This window comes from Paramisgurnus dabryanus, chromosome 10 (assembly GCF_030506205.2).
Source record: "Paramisgurnus dabryanus chromosome 10, PD_genome_1.1, whole genome shotgun sequence".
Lineage (NCBI taxonomy): Eukaryota > Metazoa > Chordata > Actinopteri > Cypriniformes > Cobitidae > Paramisgurnus > Paramisgurnus dabryanus.
In genome coordinates this window covers 24,880,906-24,903,368 of record NC_133346.1, presented here as the reverse complement: position 1 = coordinate 24,903,368, position 22,463 = coordinate 24,880,906, and the positions used below count along the sequence as shown (strand labels likewise).

Below are 22,463 nucleotides of genomic sequence, written 5' to 3'. Positions count from 1 at the left end.
AAGGCAAACAATATACAATTTTAGTTTAGCAGTACAAAATAATTTAGATATCTTGCATGAAGATTAAATTGGTGTTAAATAAACTCTATAGTGTTAAATAAAATCGTACAGCATCTGTTGAATGTATATGTAGAACAATTTGTGCACTGGGTTTGTTACATCCCAGGAGGTGTGTTTGTTTGTTTGTGTGTGTGTGTTCGTGCGTAACCTATGTTATGGCAGTGTTTACAGAAATTTTGTGGGTTAAACTCAAAATGACAAATTCTTCAATTGCACATTCAAAAACTAAGCATCATATTATTCACAGCTAGTATTACTGGGAACAAGAAAAAGGCAAAAATATAGACCTTGTATTTCAAAATGTGTCATGACTGTAAACTAAAAACGCCACGGCATCAGTTTGCAAAGCAATTTTGAATTATAAACGGGGGATAACTAATATTAGCTCATTTGAGACGGAAAATATTCTTATATATTTTGCAGACATGACTGCACTCATACAGGCTAGCAAACAAATTAAAATATTAGCGAAAATACCTTCTGAAATTCCATGTTGGATATTTTATGAAACAATGATTTTAAGATAGCAGCTGCCTCTGTGTGACCTGTAAAGCCGCCTTTCCACTGCACACGACATACGGAAACGACAGTCGGAGTTCTCCCCCTTGTGGCAGTCGTAATGAAGTTTCAGTTTAATCGTATATGGGAGGGAAGCTCATTCCAGCGCAAGAGGCTCATTCTAATATATTTGCCATGGTGGAATAAATAAATGAATGCAAATGAATGAAACAAAAAACAAAGATTGCCAATATTTTTTGGAGAGAACATATGAAGACAAGATTAAAATATTACATACACAAATTAATAATGTATTTATTATCAGTAATCAAAAGTTGTTTTAAAAGGATTCAAGTGTTACTAATAAAGTTAAACAAAAAGGATTAATCATTTTACCTCACACACAGTTTATGATTGGAATACAATGAAATTCATAACTTCCGGTCGGCATATCGCATGCGGTTTAGTCGCGCAAGTTCAAATTTTTTAACGGATCCAACGCTCAAAACGGATCCGATATTTACGCATCCGCAGATGGTCGGCACTTCACGCAGACCCTTTGCGACTCTCCATAGGAAATGAATGACTTCCGGCTTATCGGCCGTCGTTTGCAGTGGAAAGGCGGCTTAACACTGGCGCTCGCACTCACCTCCACTATGACTTTACGCCGCTGGTGGTTACGACGCATGTGCAGAACAGCGAAGCTAATCAAATGCCTCATAAACTCGTTATTCTTTTTCATCTAAATGTCCTGCATTTTGCGTTATTTTAATTATTATCTTTGAATAAATTGTTTTTACAAATAAATAAAACTTCAAAACAATATATTTGATAGTTTGGAAGAAATACTAAGATGTATTAAAAATATTTGGTATTTAATATTAATTTTAGGGGGGCTAAGATGACAGACAGGGTGGCTGGAGCCCCCCTAAAATGAGTCTAGAACCACGCCTATTTGTAACGTTTGGATGTTTCATCATAAGACATCCCTGTATAGTAGCCACTACTTGTTTGTTGGGTTGCAGTATATGCAGACGAACAACATGCAGTTTATTTGAGAGGGTATACTAGGGACGTTCGCATAAGCAGGCCGTCCGCATAACGTAATTTTCGTCATCAGGAGGGTTCGCGGTCCTCCATACGCAACCCAAAATTTGAGACTGTGCGGACAGTGTGCGAACAGTATGCGTAAGACAGCGCAGTGTCAAAAACGGCCATCCATGCGTAGCCGCAGTGAGTGTACTTTGAAAGCTGCGCATGCAGAGAAGAAGTATACCCGGTCCTAGGTGGTTAAAGGCCATTATTATGTATTATGTAGATTTCAACCTTCCATTTGAAAACCTGTTGTAGTGTGACAGCTGATTTTAAATAATATGACATGGCTTTTAGGTGGGATCATGTTCGTACAGAGTGACAACAAGCAAATATCGGACTATTTAAAGTTACAAAGTGTGCAGCCGGTTTAACACTAGGTGGTTTGAATGTCGCACAAAATGGCGAATAATGTTGGCAACGCATATTATCGGTATTATGATTGGTCAGGTCGTCTGTCAAGTTTAACTCTTTCACCGCCAGCGTTTTTAAAAAAAGTTGCCAGCCAGCGCCAGCGTTTTTCATGATTTTCACCAAAGTTTAATGCCTTCCAGAAAATGTTCTTCTTTAAATAAACATACAATATACCAAATGAAAGAACAGACCCTCTGCTTTCAAAAAAAAAAGTTTCATCCTACCTTTAGTGGTTCTTTTGCAATCAGCTTTTGAATATGGGTAGGTTTTTGCAAAAACACCATATTTTGAGCAAAAAGCAAAAATAATTCAATTTTTTCATAGAGATCCCATCCAGAGCGATCTTTAAAACAGACACGGACATGCAGCAGCTTGCCATAGGGCAATACTTCCAGTTTTAAAATGTTGCGGAAGGGCGCCACCTGGTGGATAATGGCGGTATTGCGGAAAGACGGAAAATCTCGTCATTGGCGGGGAAGCGTTTTCTCTTAATTGACGAGATATCTCGTCAATGGCGGGGAAAGAGTTAAAAGTAAAAGTAAAAACACATGTTGGCATTATGCTAACTTGAAGGTGTGGCTATTTTGACATACACTGAGACTATACACCCACATTAATTGTGTGCAGAAATGTAAATGATTGTATTGAGCTCTCATGCACACAATTACACAGTTATAGCAAGAAAACCTTACCGCAGGAAGTCTCGTCACTGCCATCTGAGCAGTCCTGATCACCATCACACTTCCACACAGATGGAATACACCGACCATTTCCACACTGAAACTGAGACTGCTCACATTCTATTCGGGAGGCTGTGAAGCAGAATAGAATGAGATGGTTTACTTGAGCATATACCGGTATACTCTCTAGAAATCTGACCAATAGTCTTACTTTTGATATTGTCTGACTATCCAGGGCCCAGGTCAGGAAACAGACAGATCGGCTTACCCTTCAGTCTGTTAGCTGCCTTGACATGTCAAGATCACATATATCCCAGCACAAAGAGCCTTTTTTACCAGAGTACCAACCACTGATCTATATAAATGACTGGATTGCGCATGACGTCACACTTGTGAAGCCACCGCGCCGCCATGTTGGTATACCCAAACGTTCTATTAAATCAATGGACGTTATCAGATTTTAATGATAAAACATCACTTTACTCGTCTTCGTTTTTAAATGTGAAGTTAATCTGTACATTATTACTGTACAACACAAACGTCCAAAGCATGTAAATAGTTATTTACTGAAAGTTGTACATTTTGCGTTTTAATCAGTTATTATACATTCATCTTTATTACAGTATCAGATCAGCAGACAGACCGCAGCATATTTAGTATTAATGACAATAAACGTGCTCATTCTGAAATCTAAATAAATAATCATGCTTTGTACCGTATGTGCATGCAATAATTTGCTAGCTTTGTAATTATGTTATCTAAACTTACAAGTTACCTAAACTTATTTAGAGAAATAACGCTGACCGTCACAGTGTAGCTGAATGTCAAAAAAACTTTATTTATACCCGTGTCATTAACAAATGCAACAGACACACTCACCTTAAAGGACAAGTTCGGTATTTTAGACTTAAAGCCCTGTTTTCAGATTGTTTATGGTCAAATAGAAAGGTTTTGACTGAAATTTCGACATTTTCGGCTGCCCTGAGAATTTTCGCGTGTTTGTGTTTCAGCTCAGACCTCTACAATGGGTTTAATGGTGCACTGGAACAATCCTTCCTAAAATGCATTAAACTTTCGTTTACAAAGACGTGAAACTCACCGAGTGGTCAGGGGTGTTCACTGATATGCTCACACAAAAATCGCTGCAAAAGATGCTTTCCAACAGCTGTTTTAGCATTTGTTGTTAACTTGTGGACCTATTTTTCCAAACGCCTCACACCCGTATATTCTTCCGCTTAGAGCTTGAATAATAAACACTCCAGCCCAGGTGGTGGTGCTAATCCGCCTTTGCCAATTGCAAGAATAGAAACAAAGTTCCCGACGCGGAGTAATAAAGTACCTCACAGCACATCTAATACATGTCAATGGAGGTGGTAAAAACTACGAGAAAACCTGTTGGAATGCGTCTTTTGGAGCGATTTTTGTGTGAGCATACCAGTGAACACCCCTGACCACTCGGTGAGTTTCACGTCTTTGTAAACGAAAGTTTAATGCATTTTAGGAAGGATTGTTCCAGTGCACCATTAAACCCATTGTAGAGGTCTGAGCTGAAACACAAACACGAGAAAATTCTCAGGGCAGCCGAAAATGTCGAAATTTCAGTCAAAACCATTCTATTTGACCATAAACAATCTGAAAACAGGGCTTTAAGTCTAAAATACCGAACTTGTCCTTTAACGGTTTTTTTATAAATCCATTATCCTGCCCGATTAAAACATAAACATTGCAAATAACACCAGAATTAACAAATAATTAACGTACACATATCCTAAAAATTAACCTTGTGTAACTGATACGCTGTAAAGGGGGTACATTTTGATCATGATTTTGAATGGAAGTCAATGACGCTCTCTGCCGGTTGGGTATACCAAGATGGCCGCTCGAACTCTGCGCTGGCTTCACCTCACGCAGTTACGTCAAGCGTTCTATGCGCAATCCAGTCATTTATATAGATCAGTGGTACAAACACATCTCGACTGTGTCTGTTCCTCGAACAAATTAATACAGAGCACAGTTTACCTCGTCTCGTACAAATCTTATTAACATAAAATTAGAACACAATACATTAACAGATGAAACTCAAATGTTAAAATTTCTTTCGAAAATATTAGAAAAGGTAGTGGCAAGCCAGTTACGCACATTCTTGACAAATAATAGTACATATGAAAAGTTCCAATCAGGATTCAGGCCCCACCATAGCACAGAGACAGCGTTGCTTAGAGTTACAAATGACCTCCTATTAACATCCGATCGTGGTGAAATCTCAATTCTTATATTACTAGACCTTAGTGCAGCATTTGACACAATAGACCACAGAATCCTACTCAATAGACTAGAAAACTATGTTGGTATCAGTGGTCAGGCGCTAGCCTGGTTTAGGTCATATCTAACCAATCGCTATCACTTTGTTTATGTAAATGAGGAAGAGTCATATCACTCCCTGGTTAAATACGGTGTACCGCAGGGATCAGTTTTAGGTCCTATCCTGTTCTCGTTATACATGTTACCCCTAGGAGACATTATCAGGAAACATAACATAAGTTTTCACTGCTATGCGGATGATACCCAGCTTTACATCTCCTCACATCCCAGCGAAACACACACGTTTTCTAAGCTAAAAGACTGCATTAGCGATGTTAGTGACTGGATGGCACATAACTTTCTTAAGCTCAACTCCAATAAGACAGAGGTACTTATTATTGAACCAAATCGCTACAAACATAATATGTCAGATTACAAATTGCACATAGATGGCTGTACTGTGGTGCCATCTTCCACGGTTAGGAACTTAGGTGTGATGTTCGACAGCAACTTATCCTTTGATAGTCATATCGCCAACGTCTGCCGCACAGCATTCTTCCATCTTAGAAATATCTCAAAAATACGCCATATACTGTCTACATTTGACGCAGAGAAGCTTATTCATGCTTTTATGACCTCTAGAATAGACTATTGTAACTCGCTACTCGGGGGATGCCATTCAAATCAGATCAACAAGCTTCAGCTAGTTCAAAACGCTTCTGCAAGGGTACTTACTCGATCTAAGAAGTATGACCACATAAGCCCAATTCTGGCATCTTTACACTGGCTACCAGTTAAATATCGCATCCAATTTAAAATATCACTAATCACCTACAAAGCTTTAAATGGCTTAGCACCCTCATATCTTAGAGAATTACTATCAGAATACAATCCATCACGCACACTACGGTCGCAAAATTCTGGCCTATTGATTATCCCTAGACTATCAAAAGTGTCTAAAAGTGGAAGATCCTTTTCCTACTTAGCCCCTAAGCTCTGGAATGATTTACCAACCGATGTCCGAGAATCAGACACAGTCGATCATTTTAAATCTAGACTTAAAACTTTTCTCTTCAACAAAGCATTCGCATAATATGTCTAGTAAAGGTTCTTAACTTGCAATAGTTATTTTCACGGAACAAAGCACTCACGGTCATAACACAGACCAACCAAATAAATAAATAAAAACCTTTTCTGCATGAACACTTAAAATGAATTGCATTAAATAGTTTGCCACCGTTTGCCACTGAACCTGCATTAACGACGACAGTGGGGCTTCCGGCCTTAGTCAAACGGTTTGGCACGTATGGTCGGGTTGCGATTTTGGTGCTTTCGTGTGTCTTGTGAATAGTATGCCATACAGACCCGTTTGCCACTGAACCTGCATTAACGACGACAGTGGGGCCTCCAGCCTTAGTCAAACGGGTTGGTATGTATGGTCGGGTTGCGTTTTTCGCGCTTTCGTGTGTCTTGTGAATAGTATGCCATACATACCCGTTTGCCACTGAACCTGCATTAACGACGACAGTGGGGCCTCCAGCCTTAGTCAAACGGGTTGGCACGTATGGTCGGGTTGCGATTTTGGCGCTATCGTAAGTCTTATGAATAGTATGCCATACAGACCCGTTTGCCACTGAACCTGCATTAACGACGACAGTGGGGCCTCCAGCCTTAGTCAAACGGGTTGGTATGTATGGTCGGGTTGCGTTTTTCGCGCTTTCGTGTGTCTTGTGAATAGTATGCCATACAGACCCGTTTGCCACTGAACCTGCATTAACGACGACAGTGGGGCCTCTCAGCCTTAGTCAAACGGGTTGGCACGTATGGTCGGGTTGCGATTTTGGCGCTATCGTAAGTCTTATGAATAGTATGCCATACAGACCCGTTTGCCACTGAACCTGCATTAACGACGACAGTGGGGCTTCCGGCCTTAGTCAAACGGGTTAACACGTATGGTCGGGTTGCGATGTTTTTGGCGTTTTCTCCTGGTCCTGTAAATGGTATACAATATAGACCCGTTTGCCACTGAACCTGCATTAATGACGACAGTGGGGCTTTAGGCCTTAGTCAAACGGGTCGTCAGGTTTCATTTTCTCTTAAAGATCGGAAGGTGACCCTTATTTACCATATATACCCTCGCATTGGGCCCCCAATTTGCTAAATCCTCAACTGTGGATAACATAATTATGCCGCAATATTTAGTCTGTCTGGAACTAAGCTGAGTTAAACCACATCACTGTGTGACACTTCAATACATATGAACGGCCGCTACGCTAATACGATTTTGTTTTTCTCTCCCTGTCTCGTCCTCGACCCGAGGACGAGACAAACAGACCCAGTCCCGGTAGATGTGAAAGTCGGCACACCTCTGATCTACTGGCTGTCCTTCAACGTTATGCCCAGCTGATACCTGACCAACGATCACCGGCAGAACCGCTTATGCCGAGTTCAGACTGCACGATTTTAGCCCTGATTTTGACTCGCCGACAGGTTTTGAGAAATCGCCGACAAATGGCCGAAATCACAGGCAAATCGATGCTCGTGCACGCGAGTGACAATCACACAGTATGAATTATAAAAGAAGCGTTCTGAGAGAATCGCCGACAAGTCGCCGACACCCGTGAGATATTTGGCATGCTAAATATCTGGACCGGTCGGCGATTCAAAATCATTCCGTGTGAAATGTGTTTTGATTGACAATAACATCGGCGATGACCTACATCCAATGAGAGAGCAACATGCAGGGCAGCTGGAACTTCGGGGAGGAGTCTCTCCAAACATTTCCTCATTCATAATTTTTATTTCTTCTTCTTTCTGCTGCAAATGAGCGCACATGCAATTTGTATGGTAAACTTCTTGCGGATGACCATTTTTAATAATAATCCCAGTCTCACGTGAGAACTCCGGTCTTGCACGCGTGACCTCGCGCTGTTTCCTTCGCGTCACTTCTCGCGTGCATTTGGTTGTGAGACGTAGTTTGCAGACCGGGAAAAAGTTATCGGCGATTCTTCTTACGGTAAAGTCATGCAGTATGAAAACCCCTGTCGCCAATCCATCATGCAGTCTGAAACAGCAGCGACTGAACCCTTCCCCAGATAATCACGCAGTGTGAAACCACAGGTGACCCGACTAGTTTGAAAATCATACAGTCTGAACTCGGCATTAATCTCCGCTAAATCTCCATTTCCGTTCTCCCAAGGGTTTTTCCCTCCTAGGACTTATTTTTTTCCTCGGATAAAAGCCCAGGGTTTTTTTTTTTTCTCCTAGGGGGTTTTTCACCCCGGGGAGGCAGCCTTTTTGGGCTTTACCTAGCTTCCTCTTCTATACGTTGCTTTAGTAATACGTGCAATTATAATATTGAGTCATTGCCGCAGCAAATTTAACTGCTCATGCTTTCATGTATTTTGTTGTGCTATCTGTCGTTTTCTGTGCTTTTCACTGCTTCTATTTATGTAAAGCTGCTTTGAAACAATTGACTTTTGTGAAAAGCGCTATATAAATAAAATTGAATTGAATTGAATTGAATTAAAATTCGGCCTTCTTAACATTAGATCCTTACCAATAAAGAACCTATTATCAATGAAATAATTACTGACCAAAACTTAGATGCACTCTGTTTAACAGAGACTTGGCTTAAAGCAGACGATTACATCAATTTAAACGAATCCACCCAACTTATCGTTGGTGATTTTAATATCCATGTGGATAACTCAAAAGATGCATTAGGACGTGCGTTTATCGATGTTCTAAATTCTCTCGATATTAAACAAAACGTTTCAGGGCCCACGCATACTCGTAAGCACACATTAGACTTAATTCTGTCACTCGGACTCAAAATTAATGACATCGAAATATCACCCCAGAGCGATGCCGTTTCAGACTATTGCCTTGTGTCATACACAATACTTCTAGATAGGACCGCTCAGTCTATAACATGCTACAGATTAGGGGTGGGCGGAATGACTAAAAATCTATTTTTACGGAATGAGTCATTTTATTTCACGGAATGGAATATTTCACGGTATACATGTTTTTCAGTTTATATTGTTTTTTGATGATAAAAATTTACAGAAATGCACCACTCACTATAGCTTTTAACTAAATGCTCACCACAATTTTAAAATATGAGCAATTTAAAGTTAATAATGTTAAAGTGAAAATGCCCAGAAGATAACAACAGATAAGTCTTGGTTAGACAGAATCTTGTTTTTAATTGAGTTATTAATTTTATGGACTATTGAAGCTATAGTATGGCTTCATTGTATTTTTATTTATGCATACATTACATTAAACATATGCAATATGTAAAATGAACAGGTAAAAATATATGCAAAAACCTACAGACATGATAAATACCTGTATATGAGAGAAGAAGCTCTAGATATTATAAATGTGACAGGTGCTATGATATGATGATCATAAAGTTTGTTTTAAGGTCTTGACGCCCTTTACTTTCTATTAGAACTTAACATTTGCATCTCTTTCTCGTGTTTCTGATCAAATATGTTTGTATAAGCAAATGGCGCGTCAAACTACATCGCTCCAGCAGCGCACGTGTCACTGATATAAAGGCGAGTTTTGTCTTAGCTTGCTTAAAGTTCAGAAAACTTTACAACTATTAGCATTATGTGCGAGAATAACTCTTTATTTGGCGTCGCAGCTCCTTGCGCTTGCCTAGAGAGACATCTGCATGCGAGAGACCAGCCGGCTGCTGCATGAGGGGAGAGAGAGCGTCAGAGAGAGAGCGCGCGAGAGAGAGAGCGCGAGAGCGAGCAAGACAAGAGTCTCGCTGCGTGACCCGTGGTGGATTCACTGGCACTAGTATAAAAATTACACAAATAACTCGTTCATTTTTTATAAGTGAACTATTTTACATGTTTCTCCGTCACACTCAGTCTAACATGCTGGAGTGCAGAGTTAGCCACGCCCACTTATTTGCATTCCGCAGAACAGACGGAATAGAAAAATCTGTTACGTCTGACATTTTACTTTACATTATACCGTCATACCGCCCAGCCCTACTACAGATTAGCCACAACAATAATTTCCACCACTAAAGATAGCTTTATTAGCACTCTTCCAGACCGGTCTCAAATGAAACATGTAGCAGATAACCGTGAAGATCTGGATATTATAATAGAAAACCTGAACAACGTTTGCTCTAGCACGATGGATGCCGTTTCTCCCATTCGAAAAAAGAGAATCAAAGAAAAAACGCCAGCTCTATGGTATGACCATCATACTGCAGCCCTTAAAAAAGTAGCTAGAAAAATGGAGAGAAACACAAAGTTAGAGGTATGGCGTTCAGCATGGAAAGAGAGTGTTCAACACTAATGGACTGCATTTATATAGCGCTTTTAATAGACCTATGGCCATCCAAAGCGCTTTACAATTAGCCTCACATTCACCCATTCACTCACACATTCATACACCGACGGCGGTGTCAGCCATGCAAGGCACCAGCCAGCTCGTCGGGAGCAGCTGGGGTTAGGTGTCTTGCTCAAGGACACCTCGACACTTGATCCAGTGGAGCTGGGGATTGAACCACCAACCTTTCGGTTTGTAGACAACCTACATGAACCACTAGGCCACTGCCGGCCCACTACAGACAGGCTATTAAAACCGCCAGATCTACCTATCTCAGTACGCTTATTAAAGAAAATCATAACAACCCCCGTTTCCTCTTTAGCACAGTTGCGAAACTGACTAGAAACAAAGAACAAACAGAAACCAATAGTAAACTCCAACACAATAGTAACGACTTCATGAACTTCTTTACTAACTAGGGCTGTCACAATGATTAAATAATCGTCTCATCGCGATTGTTTGACCTCATCGCGATGATTTCATATCACCGCAATGATTGCACATCTCTCTAAAAAACACAAGGGGGAGCTGCAGGAATTGATTTTTTTTCAGCCACTACAGACATGTGGTCCAGTACTAATATGACCTTAGCAGGATTGGGTACTATTTCGACCTGTTCTGGTATAGTTTATTTTGATTGCATTTTTATTTTCAGGTATTTTTTAGAAACTTTATTGTGTTTATTTCTTGTGAAGAATTTTCAGTTTTGGAAAGATATATTAATTAAATAATAACTTTTAAATGTGTGTTTTGTGTATTAATATTTACTGCCAGGTAAACCTTGCAAAATCTTTAATTTAAATAATCACAACGTATGAAATTATTTAAATGACAAACAAAAATGTATGAGAATTAAATGTAAAAAAAATAAAACAATCAATCATAATAATCCTCAAAGCAAAAAAATAAAAAACAAATAATCATCATAATCGCCATAATTTATTAGGCAATTAACCGTTAGCCAAATTTCATAATCGTGACAGCCCTATTACTAACAAAATTATGTTTATTAGGGAAAACATAGAAACTATGCAAGCAGCCACCACTCTACCCAATAGTACATTTACCACTAGATTATCACACGAACATCTTGAGTCATTTAAACCTACTACAATAGAAGAGCTCTCTAAATTAGTAACGTCATCTAAATCATTGTCCTGTATATTAGACCCCGTTCCCACAAAATTACTAAAAGAGGTATTTCATGTAGTGTCAGACACTGTACTAAATATCTTTAACTCATTGCTAGAATTAGGATACGTTCCAACAGCTTTCAAACTAGCAGTTATTAGACCGCTCATTAAAAAACCAAACCTTGACCAGGGAGATCTTAATAACTTTAGACCAATCTCAAATCTACATTTTCTTTCTAAAATATTAGAAAAAGTAGTGGCAAGCCAGCTACGCACATTCATAGCGAATAATAATACATATGAAAAGTTCCAATCAGGATTGAGGCCCCACCATAGCACAGAAACAGCGCTGCTTAGAGTTACAAATGACCTCCTATCGTGGTGAAATCTCAATCCTTATATTACTAGACCTTAGTGCAGCCTTTGACACAATACAGTGTTTCCCATACGTTGATTTACTCGTGGCGCACCGCCACAGAATCAGCGCTGGACGCCACAAATAGATTTTTCATGATCCCCATTTACATTTATATTTTACTGTTTAAAAACCTCTTAATTCATTGTTGCAAGCACCCAGCGCGTGTGAAATGTGTTTTGACTGACAATAACATCGGCGATGACCTACATCCAATGAGAGAGCAACATGCAGGGCAGCTGGAACTTCGGGGAGGAGTCTCTCCAAACATTTCCTCATTCATAATTTTTATTTCTTCTTCTTTCTGCTGCAAATGAGCGCACATGCAATTTGTATGGTAAACTTCTTGCGGATGACCATTTTTAATAATAATCCCAGTCTCACGTGAGAACTCCGGTCTTGCACGCGTGACCTCGCGCTGTTTCCTTCGCGTCACTTCTCGCGTGCATTTGGTTGTGAGACGTAGTTTGCAGACCGGGAAAAAGTTATCGGCGATTCTTCTTACGGTAAAGTCATGCAGTATGAAAACCCCTGTCGCCAATCCATCATGCAGTCTGAAACAGCAGCGACTGAACCCTTCCCCAGATAATCACGCAGTGTGAAACCACAGGTGACCCGACTAGTTTGAAAATCATACAGTCTGAACTCGGCATTAATCTCCGCTAAATCTCCATTTCCGTTCTCCCAAGGGTTTTTCCCTCCTAGGACTTATTTTTTTCCTCGGATAAAAGCCCAGGGTTTTTTTTTTTTCTCCTAGGGGGTTTTTCACCCCGGGGAGGCAGCCTTTTTGGGCTTTACCTAGCTTCCTCTTCTATACGTTGCTTTAGTAATACGTGCAATTATAATATTGAGTCATTGCCGCAGCAAATTTAACTGCTCATGCTTTCATGTATTTTGTTGTGCTATCTGTCGTTTTCTGTGCTTTTCACTGCTTCTATTTATGTAAAGCTGCTTTGAAACAATTGACTTTTGTGAAAAGCGCTATATAAATAAAATTGAATTGAATTGAATTGAATTAAAATTCGGCCTTCTTAACATTAGATCCTTACCAATAAAGAACCTATTATCAATGAAATAATTACTGACCAAAACTTAGATGCACTCTGTTTAACAGAGACTTGGCTTAAAGCAGACGATTACATCAATTTAAACGAATCCACCCAACTTATCGTTGGTGATTTTAATATCCATGTGGATAACTCAAAAGATGCATTAGGACGTGCGTTTATCGATGTTCTAAATTCTCTCGATATTAAACAAAACGTTTCAGGGCCCACGCATACTCGTAAGCACACATTAGACTTAATTCTGTCACTCGGACTCAAAATTAATGACATCGAAATATCACCCCAGAGCGATGCCGTTTCAGACTATTGCCTTGTGTCATACACAATACTTCTAGATAGGACCGCTCAGTCTATAACATGCTACAGATTAGGGGTGGGCGGAATGACTAAAAATCTATTTTTACGGAATGAGTCATTTTATTTCACGGAATGGAATATTTCACGGTATACATGTTTTTCAGTTTATATTGTTTTTTGATGATAAAAATTTACAGAAATGCACCACTCACTATAGCTTTTAACTAAATGCTCACCACAATTTTAAAATATGAGCAATTTAAAGTTAATAATGTTAAAGTGAAAATGCCCAGAAGATAACAACAGATAAGTCTTGGTTAGACAGAATCTTGTTTTTAATTGAGTTATTAATTTTATGGACTATTGAAGCTATAGTATGGCTTCATTGTATTTTTATTTATGCATACATTACATTAAACATATGCAATATGTAAAATGAACAGGTAAAAATATATGCAAAAACCTACAGACATGATAAATACCTGTATATGAGAGAAGAAGCTCTAGATATTATAAATGTGACAGGTGCTATGATATGATGATCATAAAGTTTGTTTTAAGGTCTTGACGCCCTTTACTTTCTATTAGAACTTAACATTTGCATCTCTTTCTCGTGTTTCTGATCAAATATGTTTGTATAAGCAAATGGCGCGTCAAACTACATCGCTCCAGCAGCGCACGTGTCACTGATATAAAGGCGAGTTTTGTCTTAGCTTGCTTAAAGTTCAGAAAACTTTACAACTATTAGCATTATGTGCGAGAATAACTCTTTATTTGGCGTCGCAGCTCCTTGCGCTTGCCTAGAGAGACATCTGCATGCGAGAGACCAGCCGGCTGCTGCATGAGGGGAGAGAGAGCGTCAGAGAGAGAGCGCGCGAGAGAGAGAGCGCGAGAGCGAGCAAGACAAGAGTCTCGCTGCGTGACCCGTGGTGGATTCACTGGCACTAGTATAAAAATTACACAAATAACTCGTTCATTTTTTATAAGTGAACTATTTTACATGTTTCTCCGTCACACTCAGTCTAACATGCTGGAGTGCAGAGTTAGCCACGCCCACTTATTTGCATTCCGCAGAACAGACGGAATAGAAAAATCTGTTACGTCTGACATTTTACTTTACATTATACCGTCATACCGCCCAGCCCTACTACAGATTAGCCACAACAATAATTTCCACCACTAAAGATAGCTTTATTAGCACTCTTCCAGACCGGTCTCAAATGAAACATGTAGCAGATAACCATGAAGATCTGGATATTATAATAGAAAACCTGAACAACGTTTGCTCTAGCACGATGGATGCCGTTTCTCCCATTCGAAAAAAGAGAATCAAAGAAAAAACGCCAGCTCTATGGTATGACCATCATACTGCAGCCCTTAAAAAAGTAGCTAGAAAAATGGAGAGAAACACAAAGTTAGAGGTATGGCATTCAGCATGGAAAGAGAGTGTTCAACACTAATGGACTGCATTTATATAGCGCTTTTAATAGACCTATGGCCATCCAAAGCGCTTTACAATTAGCCTCACATTCACCCATTCACTCACACATTCATACACCGACGGCGGTGTCAGCCATGCAAGGCACCAGCCAGCTCGTCGGGAGCAGCTGGGGTTAGGTGTCTTGCTCAAGGACACCTCGACACTTGATCCAGTGGAGCTGGGGATTGAACCACCAACCTTTCGGTTTGTAGACAACCTACATGAACCACTAGGCCACTGCCGGCCCACTACAGACAGGCTATTAAAACCGCCAGATCTACCTATCTCAGTACGCTTATTAAAGAAAATCATAACAACCCCCGTTTCCTCTTTAGCACAGTTGCGAAACTGACTAGAAACAAAGAACAAACAGAAACCAATAGTAAACTCCAACACAATAGTAACGACTTCATGAACTTCTTTACTAACTAGGGCTGTCACAATGATTAAATAATCGTCTCATCGCGATTGTTTGACCTCATCGCGATGATTTCATATCACCGCAATGATTGCACATCTCTCTAAAAAACACAAGGGGGAGCTGCAGGAATTGATTTTTTTTCAGCCACTACAGACATGTGGTCCAGTACTAATATGACCTTAGCAGGATTGGGTACTATTTCGACCTGTTCTGGTATAGTTTATTTTGATTGCATTTTTATTTTCAGGTATTTTTTAGAAACTTTATTGTGTTTATTTCTTGTGAAGAATTTTCAGTTTTGGAAAGATATATTAATTAAATAATAACTTTTAAATGTGTGTTTTGTGTATTAATATTTACTGCCAGGTAAACCTTGCAAAATCTTTAATTTAAATAATCACAACGTATGAAATTATTTAAATGACAAACAAAAATGTATGAGAATTAAATGTAAAAAAAATAAAACAATCAATCATAATAATCCTCAAAGCAAAAAAATAAAAAACAAATAATCATCATAATCGCCATAATTTATTAGGCAATTAACCGTTAGCCAAATTTCATAATCGTGACAGCCCTATTACTAACAAAATTATGTTTATTAGGGAAAACATAGAAACTATGCAAGCAGCCACCACTCTACCCAATAGTACATTTACCACTAGATTATCACACGAACATCTTGAGTCATTTAAACCTACTACAATAGAAGAGCTCTCTAAATTAGTAACGTCATCTAAATCATTGTCCTGTATATTAGACCCCGTTCCCACAAAATTACTAAAAGAGGTATTTCATGTAGTGTCAGACACTGTACTAAATATCTTTAACTCATTGCTAGAATTAGGATACGTTCCAACAGCTTTCAAACTAGCAGTTATTAGACCGCTCATTAAAAAACCAAACCTTGACCAGGGAGATCTTAATAACTTTAGACCAATCTCAAATCTACATTTTCTTTCTAAAATATTAGAAAAAGTAGTGGCAAGCCAGCTACGCACATTCATAGCGAATAATAATACATATGAAAAGTTCCAATCAGGATTGAGGCCCCACCATAGCACAGAAACAGCGCTGCTTAGAGTTACAAATGACCTCCTATCGTGGTGAAATCTCAATCCTTATATTACTAGACCTTAGTGCAGCCTTTGACACAATACAGTGTTTCCCATACGTTGATTTACTCGTGGCGCACCGCCACAGAATCAGCGCTGGACGCCACAAATAGATTTTTCATGATCCCCATTTACATTTATATTTTACTGTTTAAAAACCTCTTAATTCATTGTTGCAAGCACCCAGCGCGCCCTCCCTTTCTATGTTGCATGCAGCGCGCGCCCCCCCCCTCTCTCTCTCTCTCTCTCTCTCTCACATGAGCGTGAAAAGGTGGCGGTGTTTCAATGTCCGTTCCTCCGTATATTTTCTTTTTCGCGTAAACGTCAACAGTCACAGATTTTACTGACAGAGAAGACGGCGATGACTTGACGAAAGGTTAGCATTAGTGTTTCCCACACACACACACCCGTTCTCTCCCTCTCTATAATGCGATATGCCTGCGCACATGTTTTGTAGTAACTTTGTGCAGTTACTGTGTATTCTCTCATTTTTCTGAATTTGCACCAAATTGTCTGCGCTATACGCGGCAATAAAACTCGCATTTAAATAAAAAGGGGCTCATAACAAGACATTGATGAGAAGAGCAACAGCAGTAAGACTTCAATGTAAATGTATGGTGATGTATATACCAGCTGTAAACATACACGTACGTTTCGTAATTTCCTGTTATTTTGCGTGTTTCTTTCAAATATAAAAGCGCTTAAGCATTTACTTGTATTCTAGGCGAAAAAAACAAGTCAGTGCCAAGTCAGTTCCTGAATAACACGACACAAACTTTAAAAGGCAAATTCACTTCTCAGAGGCACAGAACCATTCCTGAAACTGACGTTCTCCCCAAACTGATATTAAACACAGTGTTTCGAGTTTTTCTCGTCTGTGTCATGTTGATATCAAGAAGCAACGTGCACATGACGACTAGAGAGGTGACCTGCTGCGCAATCGAGTTACCCCTCCCACTTCTGAATGTTTAACTGAGATTTTTAATCCCGTCCGAATTGACCATCAATATTACAGACGTCCTGTGGTAAAATTACATTATGCCATCTACAACCGTAAAACTAATCCCATCCAAATAGGGCTATAGTCTGCTCATTTTATGTCTGACAACAGAACTGATAATATGTAAATAATAGCAATCAGTTGTGTTAAAATACAATATAACGTGACAGATCAAAGAGTAGAAACATATTTCAGGTGCCAACACTCGATCAAACGCAAACACGTGATGACGTCACATATATGCTAATTAGAATGTGACGTCATCACCGCCACAAGTCTCTCAAAATCCTGTGGGAAACACTGCAATAGATCACAGAATCCTACTCAATAGACTAGAAAACTATGTTGGCATCATTGGTCAGGCGTTAGCATGGTTTAGATCGTATCTAACCAATCGATATCACTTTGTTTATGTAAATGAGGAAGAGTCCTATCACTTCCCCGTTAAATACGGCGTACCTCAAGGATCAGTTCTAGGCCCTATCCTATTCTCGTTATATATGTTACCTCTAGGAGACATTATCAGGAAACATAACAAGTTTTCACTGCTATGCGCATGATACCCAGCTTTACATCTCGTCACATCCTAGCAAAACCCACCAGTGTGCTAAGCTAACAGACTGCATTAGTGATATTAGGGACTGGATGGCACATAACTTTCTTATGCTAAACTCCAGTAAGACTGAGATACTTATTATTGAACCAAATCGCTCCAAACATAATATGTCAGATTACAAGTTGCCCATAGATGGCTGCACGGTGGTGCCATCTTTCACGGTTAAGAATTTAGGTGTAATGTTTGACAGCAATCTATCTTTCGATAGTCATATCTCCAACGTCTGCCGCACAGCATTCTTCCATCTTAGAAATATCTCAAAAATACGCCATATGCTGTCTGCATCAGATGCAGAAAAGCTTATCCATGCTTTTATGACCTCTAGAACAGACTATTGTAACTCTATTGTAACTGTATTGTAATCTAAAAAGTTTGACCACATTAGTCCAATTCTGGCATCTTTACACTGGCTACCAGTTAAATATCGCATACAATTTAAAATATTACTAATCGTCTACAAAGCCTTAAATGGCCTAACACTCTCGTATATTAAAGAACTACTATCAGAATACAATCCACCACGTAAACTGCGATCACAAAATTCTGGTTACTTAATTATCCCTAGAATATCAAAAGTGTCTAAAGGTGGTAGATCCTTTTCCTACTTGGCCCCTAAGCTCTGGAATGATTTACCAAAAAATGTTCGAGTATCAGACACAGTCGAGCAATTTAAATCTAAACTTAAGACATTCTTCTTTAACAAAGCATTCACATAGAATGTCCAGTAAATGTACTTTTCCCGCAGTAGTTATTTTGTCTAGAACAAAGCACTCACATACCTAATATGTTTAATTTACTCTTGCCGCAATAGTTAGCCTGTCTGGAACCGAGCTGAATTAAACCACTATAATGTATGACACTTGCATTACATGGGAACGGCCCCTACGCTATTAGAATTCTGTTTTTGTCTACCTGTCTCGTCCTCGACCCGAAGGACAATGAGACAAACGGACCCAGTTCCTGTAGCTGTGAAGGTCATCGCACCACTGATCTACTGGCTGTCCTTCAACGGGATGCCCAGCCGATGCGCGACCAACGACTGAACCAGTTTAATCCGCTTACCCGCTTCCTATCCCTACCGTGTCTATATTTAAAAATATATATTATTTTCTCCCTAGGGTTTTTTGTCCTTCTAGGAGTTTTTCCCACCGGGTTTTCTCCTTAGGGGGTTTTTTAGTCCCAGGGAGAGTCATCCAACTTTGGCTTAACTTAGCACTTTACTGTATACGTTACATTATTAATACGCTCGCTTGTACGGTTTATCATTAGCCGCTATATTCTACTTCTTATACTATCTATTGATTTTCAGTGTTCTCCTCTACATCTACTCATGTAAAGCTGCTTTGCAACAATTAACAATTGTGAAAAGCGCTATATAAATCGAATTGAATATAGACAGATTTAAAGTGACTTCACAGTGCACGCAGGCTTTACATTTTATCAGAACCCATGTGCAGAACCGACAGAGAATTTTGCAATATTTTGAAAGCACCACATTTCCTCACATACGGAGTGTTTGGGGGGGGATTTTAGAAATTTAAACCAATTAAGTTTTGAGTTGACAAAACCTGACAAATCTAACCAAAGGTATTTTGGGTTAATTTGTTTTATTACATTGGTTCAGGGCTGCCAACTCTAAACTCATGCAATTGACTCCATTTTCATGCTCTCACGGCACACACTAATTTTCTCATGCAGGGCCGTGCCCACCATTGAGAAACACGTGGTGTTTTATAAAAGTGGGCCAGTACGGAGGACACTTCTATTAGGGATGCGACGGTAAATGCTGATACTCTGGAACTCCAGTATATATACTGTGCATGCTCAGTGTTATCAAAGTTCACCAGGTCTCAGTTCAGTCATTAGATATAAACAGATTACACTCTCTTATTTACAATCAAAATGGCTGTCGAGCACATCCGAATGTAACTTGTGGATCATAGCGGTCTCGAGACAAAAACTCTTTTAAACGATTCAGTTCGAGTCGGTGTACTGATTCAACTCAATCACTGAAAAGAACCAGTTCAAAAGAACAAATCGATCACTATCTGGACATCACTAGATCCAGATTGTCAATGACAAATCAGTTAGGATTGCTTCCTGTACAGTTTGAAAGTAAATGCAAGCGCGCATTCAAATGTGATTTAAATTCCCGATTCCTGAATTTCATACATCATAATTACCCATCCAAATTTTTGAGAATGCATAAGCATTTTTCATAAGTGTTAGTTCATTTTGAGATCATCCTATCGTCAGCCTGTGAGATTGCCGATACACGATAGTATCAGGGGGTGGGGCAGTAGTTTACTCATTTGATGAGCAAAAAAAGCAAGTGCAACACTGTCATGACCGCAACCTTCTTAAAAATGATGCCATTAATCAGAGATCGGAAAAGCCCAGGCACTCTAAAATTTCCTGCGTGCCAGGGAGCGGGAACAACACACTCACTGGTTTTAACCCTCTGTTTGCTAACAAGCTCTCTAGTAGAAGAACATGTCAGAGCCGCGCGTATTACAAACTATTGCCAACTAGGGCTGGACGATAAAATGATATTGATATGTACTATTGAAAAACCTTTATCGATAACAATAGGGGGAAAAAAACGTTCGATATGACGCCTGTTAAAGCATTACTAAAACTGCATTGGACCACATTACATCGCCATTCCTAGATCTTAAACCGCCTATTATATGCCCTAATAAAGGTAACAAGCAAACAGCCAATAAGTAAGTATTGCTGTGGGGTTCAGTCGGTTGCGCCTTCGCCATTTAACAGGAAAAGCACGAAAATGTGTAAAATGAGTGCTGTGGCCGCAGAGACAATAATCAATAATAATAATAATAATAATAATAATAATAATAATAATAATAATAATAATAATAATAATAATAATAATAATGATAATAATAAATAATAATAATAATAATAATAATAGAGTCAATAATAAAAGGAAATGTTGGCTTGCCAGTGTGGCAGTTCTTTGCATCTGACCAGCATCGGAACAATGTTGTGTAAGCTTGTGGGCCAATTATACTTATTTTCCACGTACACGTCAGCGCAACTTTCAAAGTATACTCACTGCGGCTATGTGCGAATGGCAGTGTTCAACACATACGCAATACAATGAATTTCTTATTCAAATTAATACTGTACCAGGCCGTACTGATTTGGCGACATTTACATTCTGTGGCTATTAGGGGTGTCACGATTCTCCAAATCCTCGATTCGATTACATTTTCCGATTCTAAGGTCACGATTCGATTCAATTCTCGATTTTTTGAAAGACAAGAAATGACAATTAAAATGCCATTAATATTTATTATTATTATTATTATAGTTAAACATTAACATACACATTGCGTGCTTTTCCTCGCATGGGGGTTTTGGGGCTTCACTTACCCGAGAGAATTTGTAGAGAGGATTCCTTCTTGCACGCACATGGACTTAATGCGCACATCTTGGACTGGCATCTGAAATAAAACCAGCGGGTCATAAGCAGCTGCGCTTCTCTCTGTCTCACATGCACGCGCTCTCGCATCTGTCAGAAGTATAAACATAAACTAAAGTAGTAATCCTTACGTATTTGTTCAGTTTTATGCGTTTCATGCGAGCTGAGGCAAACTATCCCTTTTGTTTAAAATATAATCCCCTGCATCTTGGCGCCTCATTCTCACGCACGTGCAGAGAGCTGCGCTCTGTCTAAAGGCAGATCAGTAGGTAGTAATCCGGTTTATGATATGCATTTCAAGCATTTGTAGCAATACATCCTTCGTGTTTAAAATATAAATATCTGAGAGGTTTTTCCCCGCTTGGCAAGCCGACCGGATGTGACATGGGGGCGTGACAGCATCGACGATCCCATTTTTTAATTCGAAGTTCGAGGCTGTTACTTAATTTCGATCGATTTCGATTGTGACACCCTTAGTGGCTATTACGATTCGTTGTTTAAATGTGTTATTTTTGTTTGCCTAATAAAGACTAGATACTTGATCATATCCTTAAAGTGCCCATATTATGAAAAACTCACTTTTTCTGGGTTTTGTGGTGTTCTTTTGTGTCTCTGGTGCTTCCACACGCATACAAACTTGGAAAAAAATCCATCCATGCTGTTTCGAGTGAGATACGGGTTTCTGAATGTCCTCTGCCTTAAGTCTCAGATTGCACGGTTTCAAACTCAGCTCCGTTGTGACGTAACTTGCCTTGTCGTGACATTACGTTTGACTTTTCCCACCCACCACCACACTACCCAGGTCTCCACCCACCAGATAACTAGAGAGCACAGAGCAGTCACTTCGCTGATATCCTCTACTGTTATCATGTCTCACGGAAATAACAGCGCTATTTGGATATTATGGATTATACTCCGGCCTACTTTTAAAAACAACGTTTTAACGCGTGTTTATTGGAACCTAAAGTGTAATCTCATATACAGTTTGTTACAACGTAAATAGTCCTCAGATTGTAGGCAATTTCATGCGAAATCTGATGTAAACAACAGACTATATAT

General features: G+C 39.3%; 1 protein-coding gene across 4 annotated transcripts in view; it reads right to left on the bottom strand.

Moving 5' to 3' along the window:
* Nucleotides 1-22,463, bottom strand: part of vldlr (very low density lipoprotein receptor) — a 232,424-nt gene that overhangs the window by 119,020 nt on the left and 90,941 nt on the right. For 2 of the 4 annotated variants that reach the window (XM_065290193.2, XM_065290194.2), the window contains exons 2-3: nt 21,356-21,426; nt 2,757-2,876 (exon numbers count right to left, since the gene is read on the bottom strand). The exons of 1 other annotated variant lie outside the window; for it this stretch is intronic. In XM_065290193.2, coding sequence (XP_065146265.1) covers nt 2,757-2,876; nt 21,356-21,426 — 191 coding nt within the window. The remainder of the gene's footprint in view (nt 1-2,756; nt 2,877-21,355; nt 21,427-22,463) is intronic. One more of the 4 variants, XM_065290195.2, reaches the window with a different exon arrangement.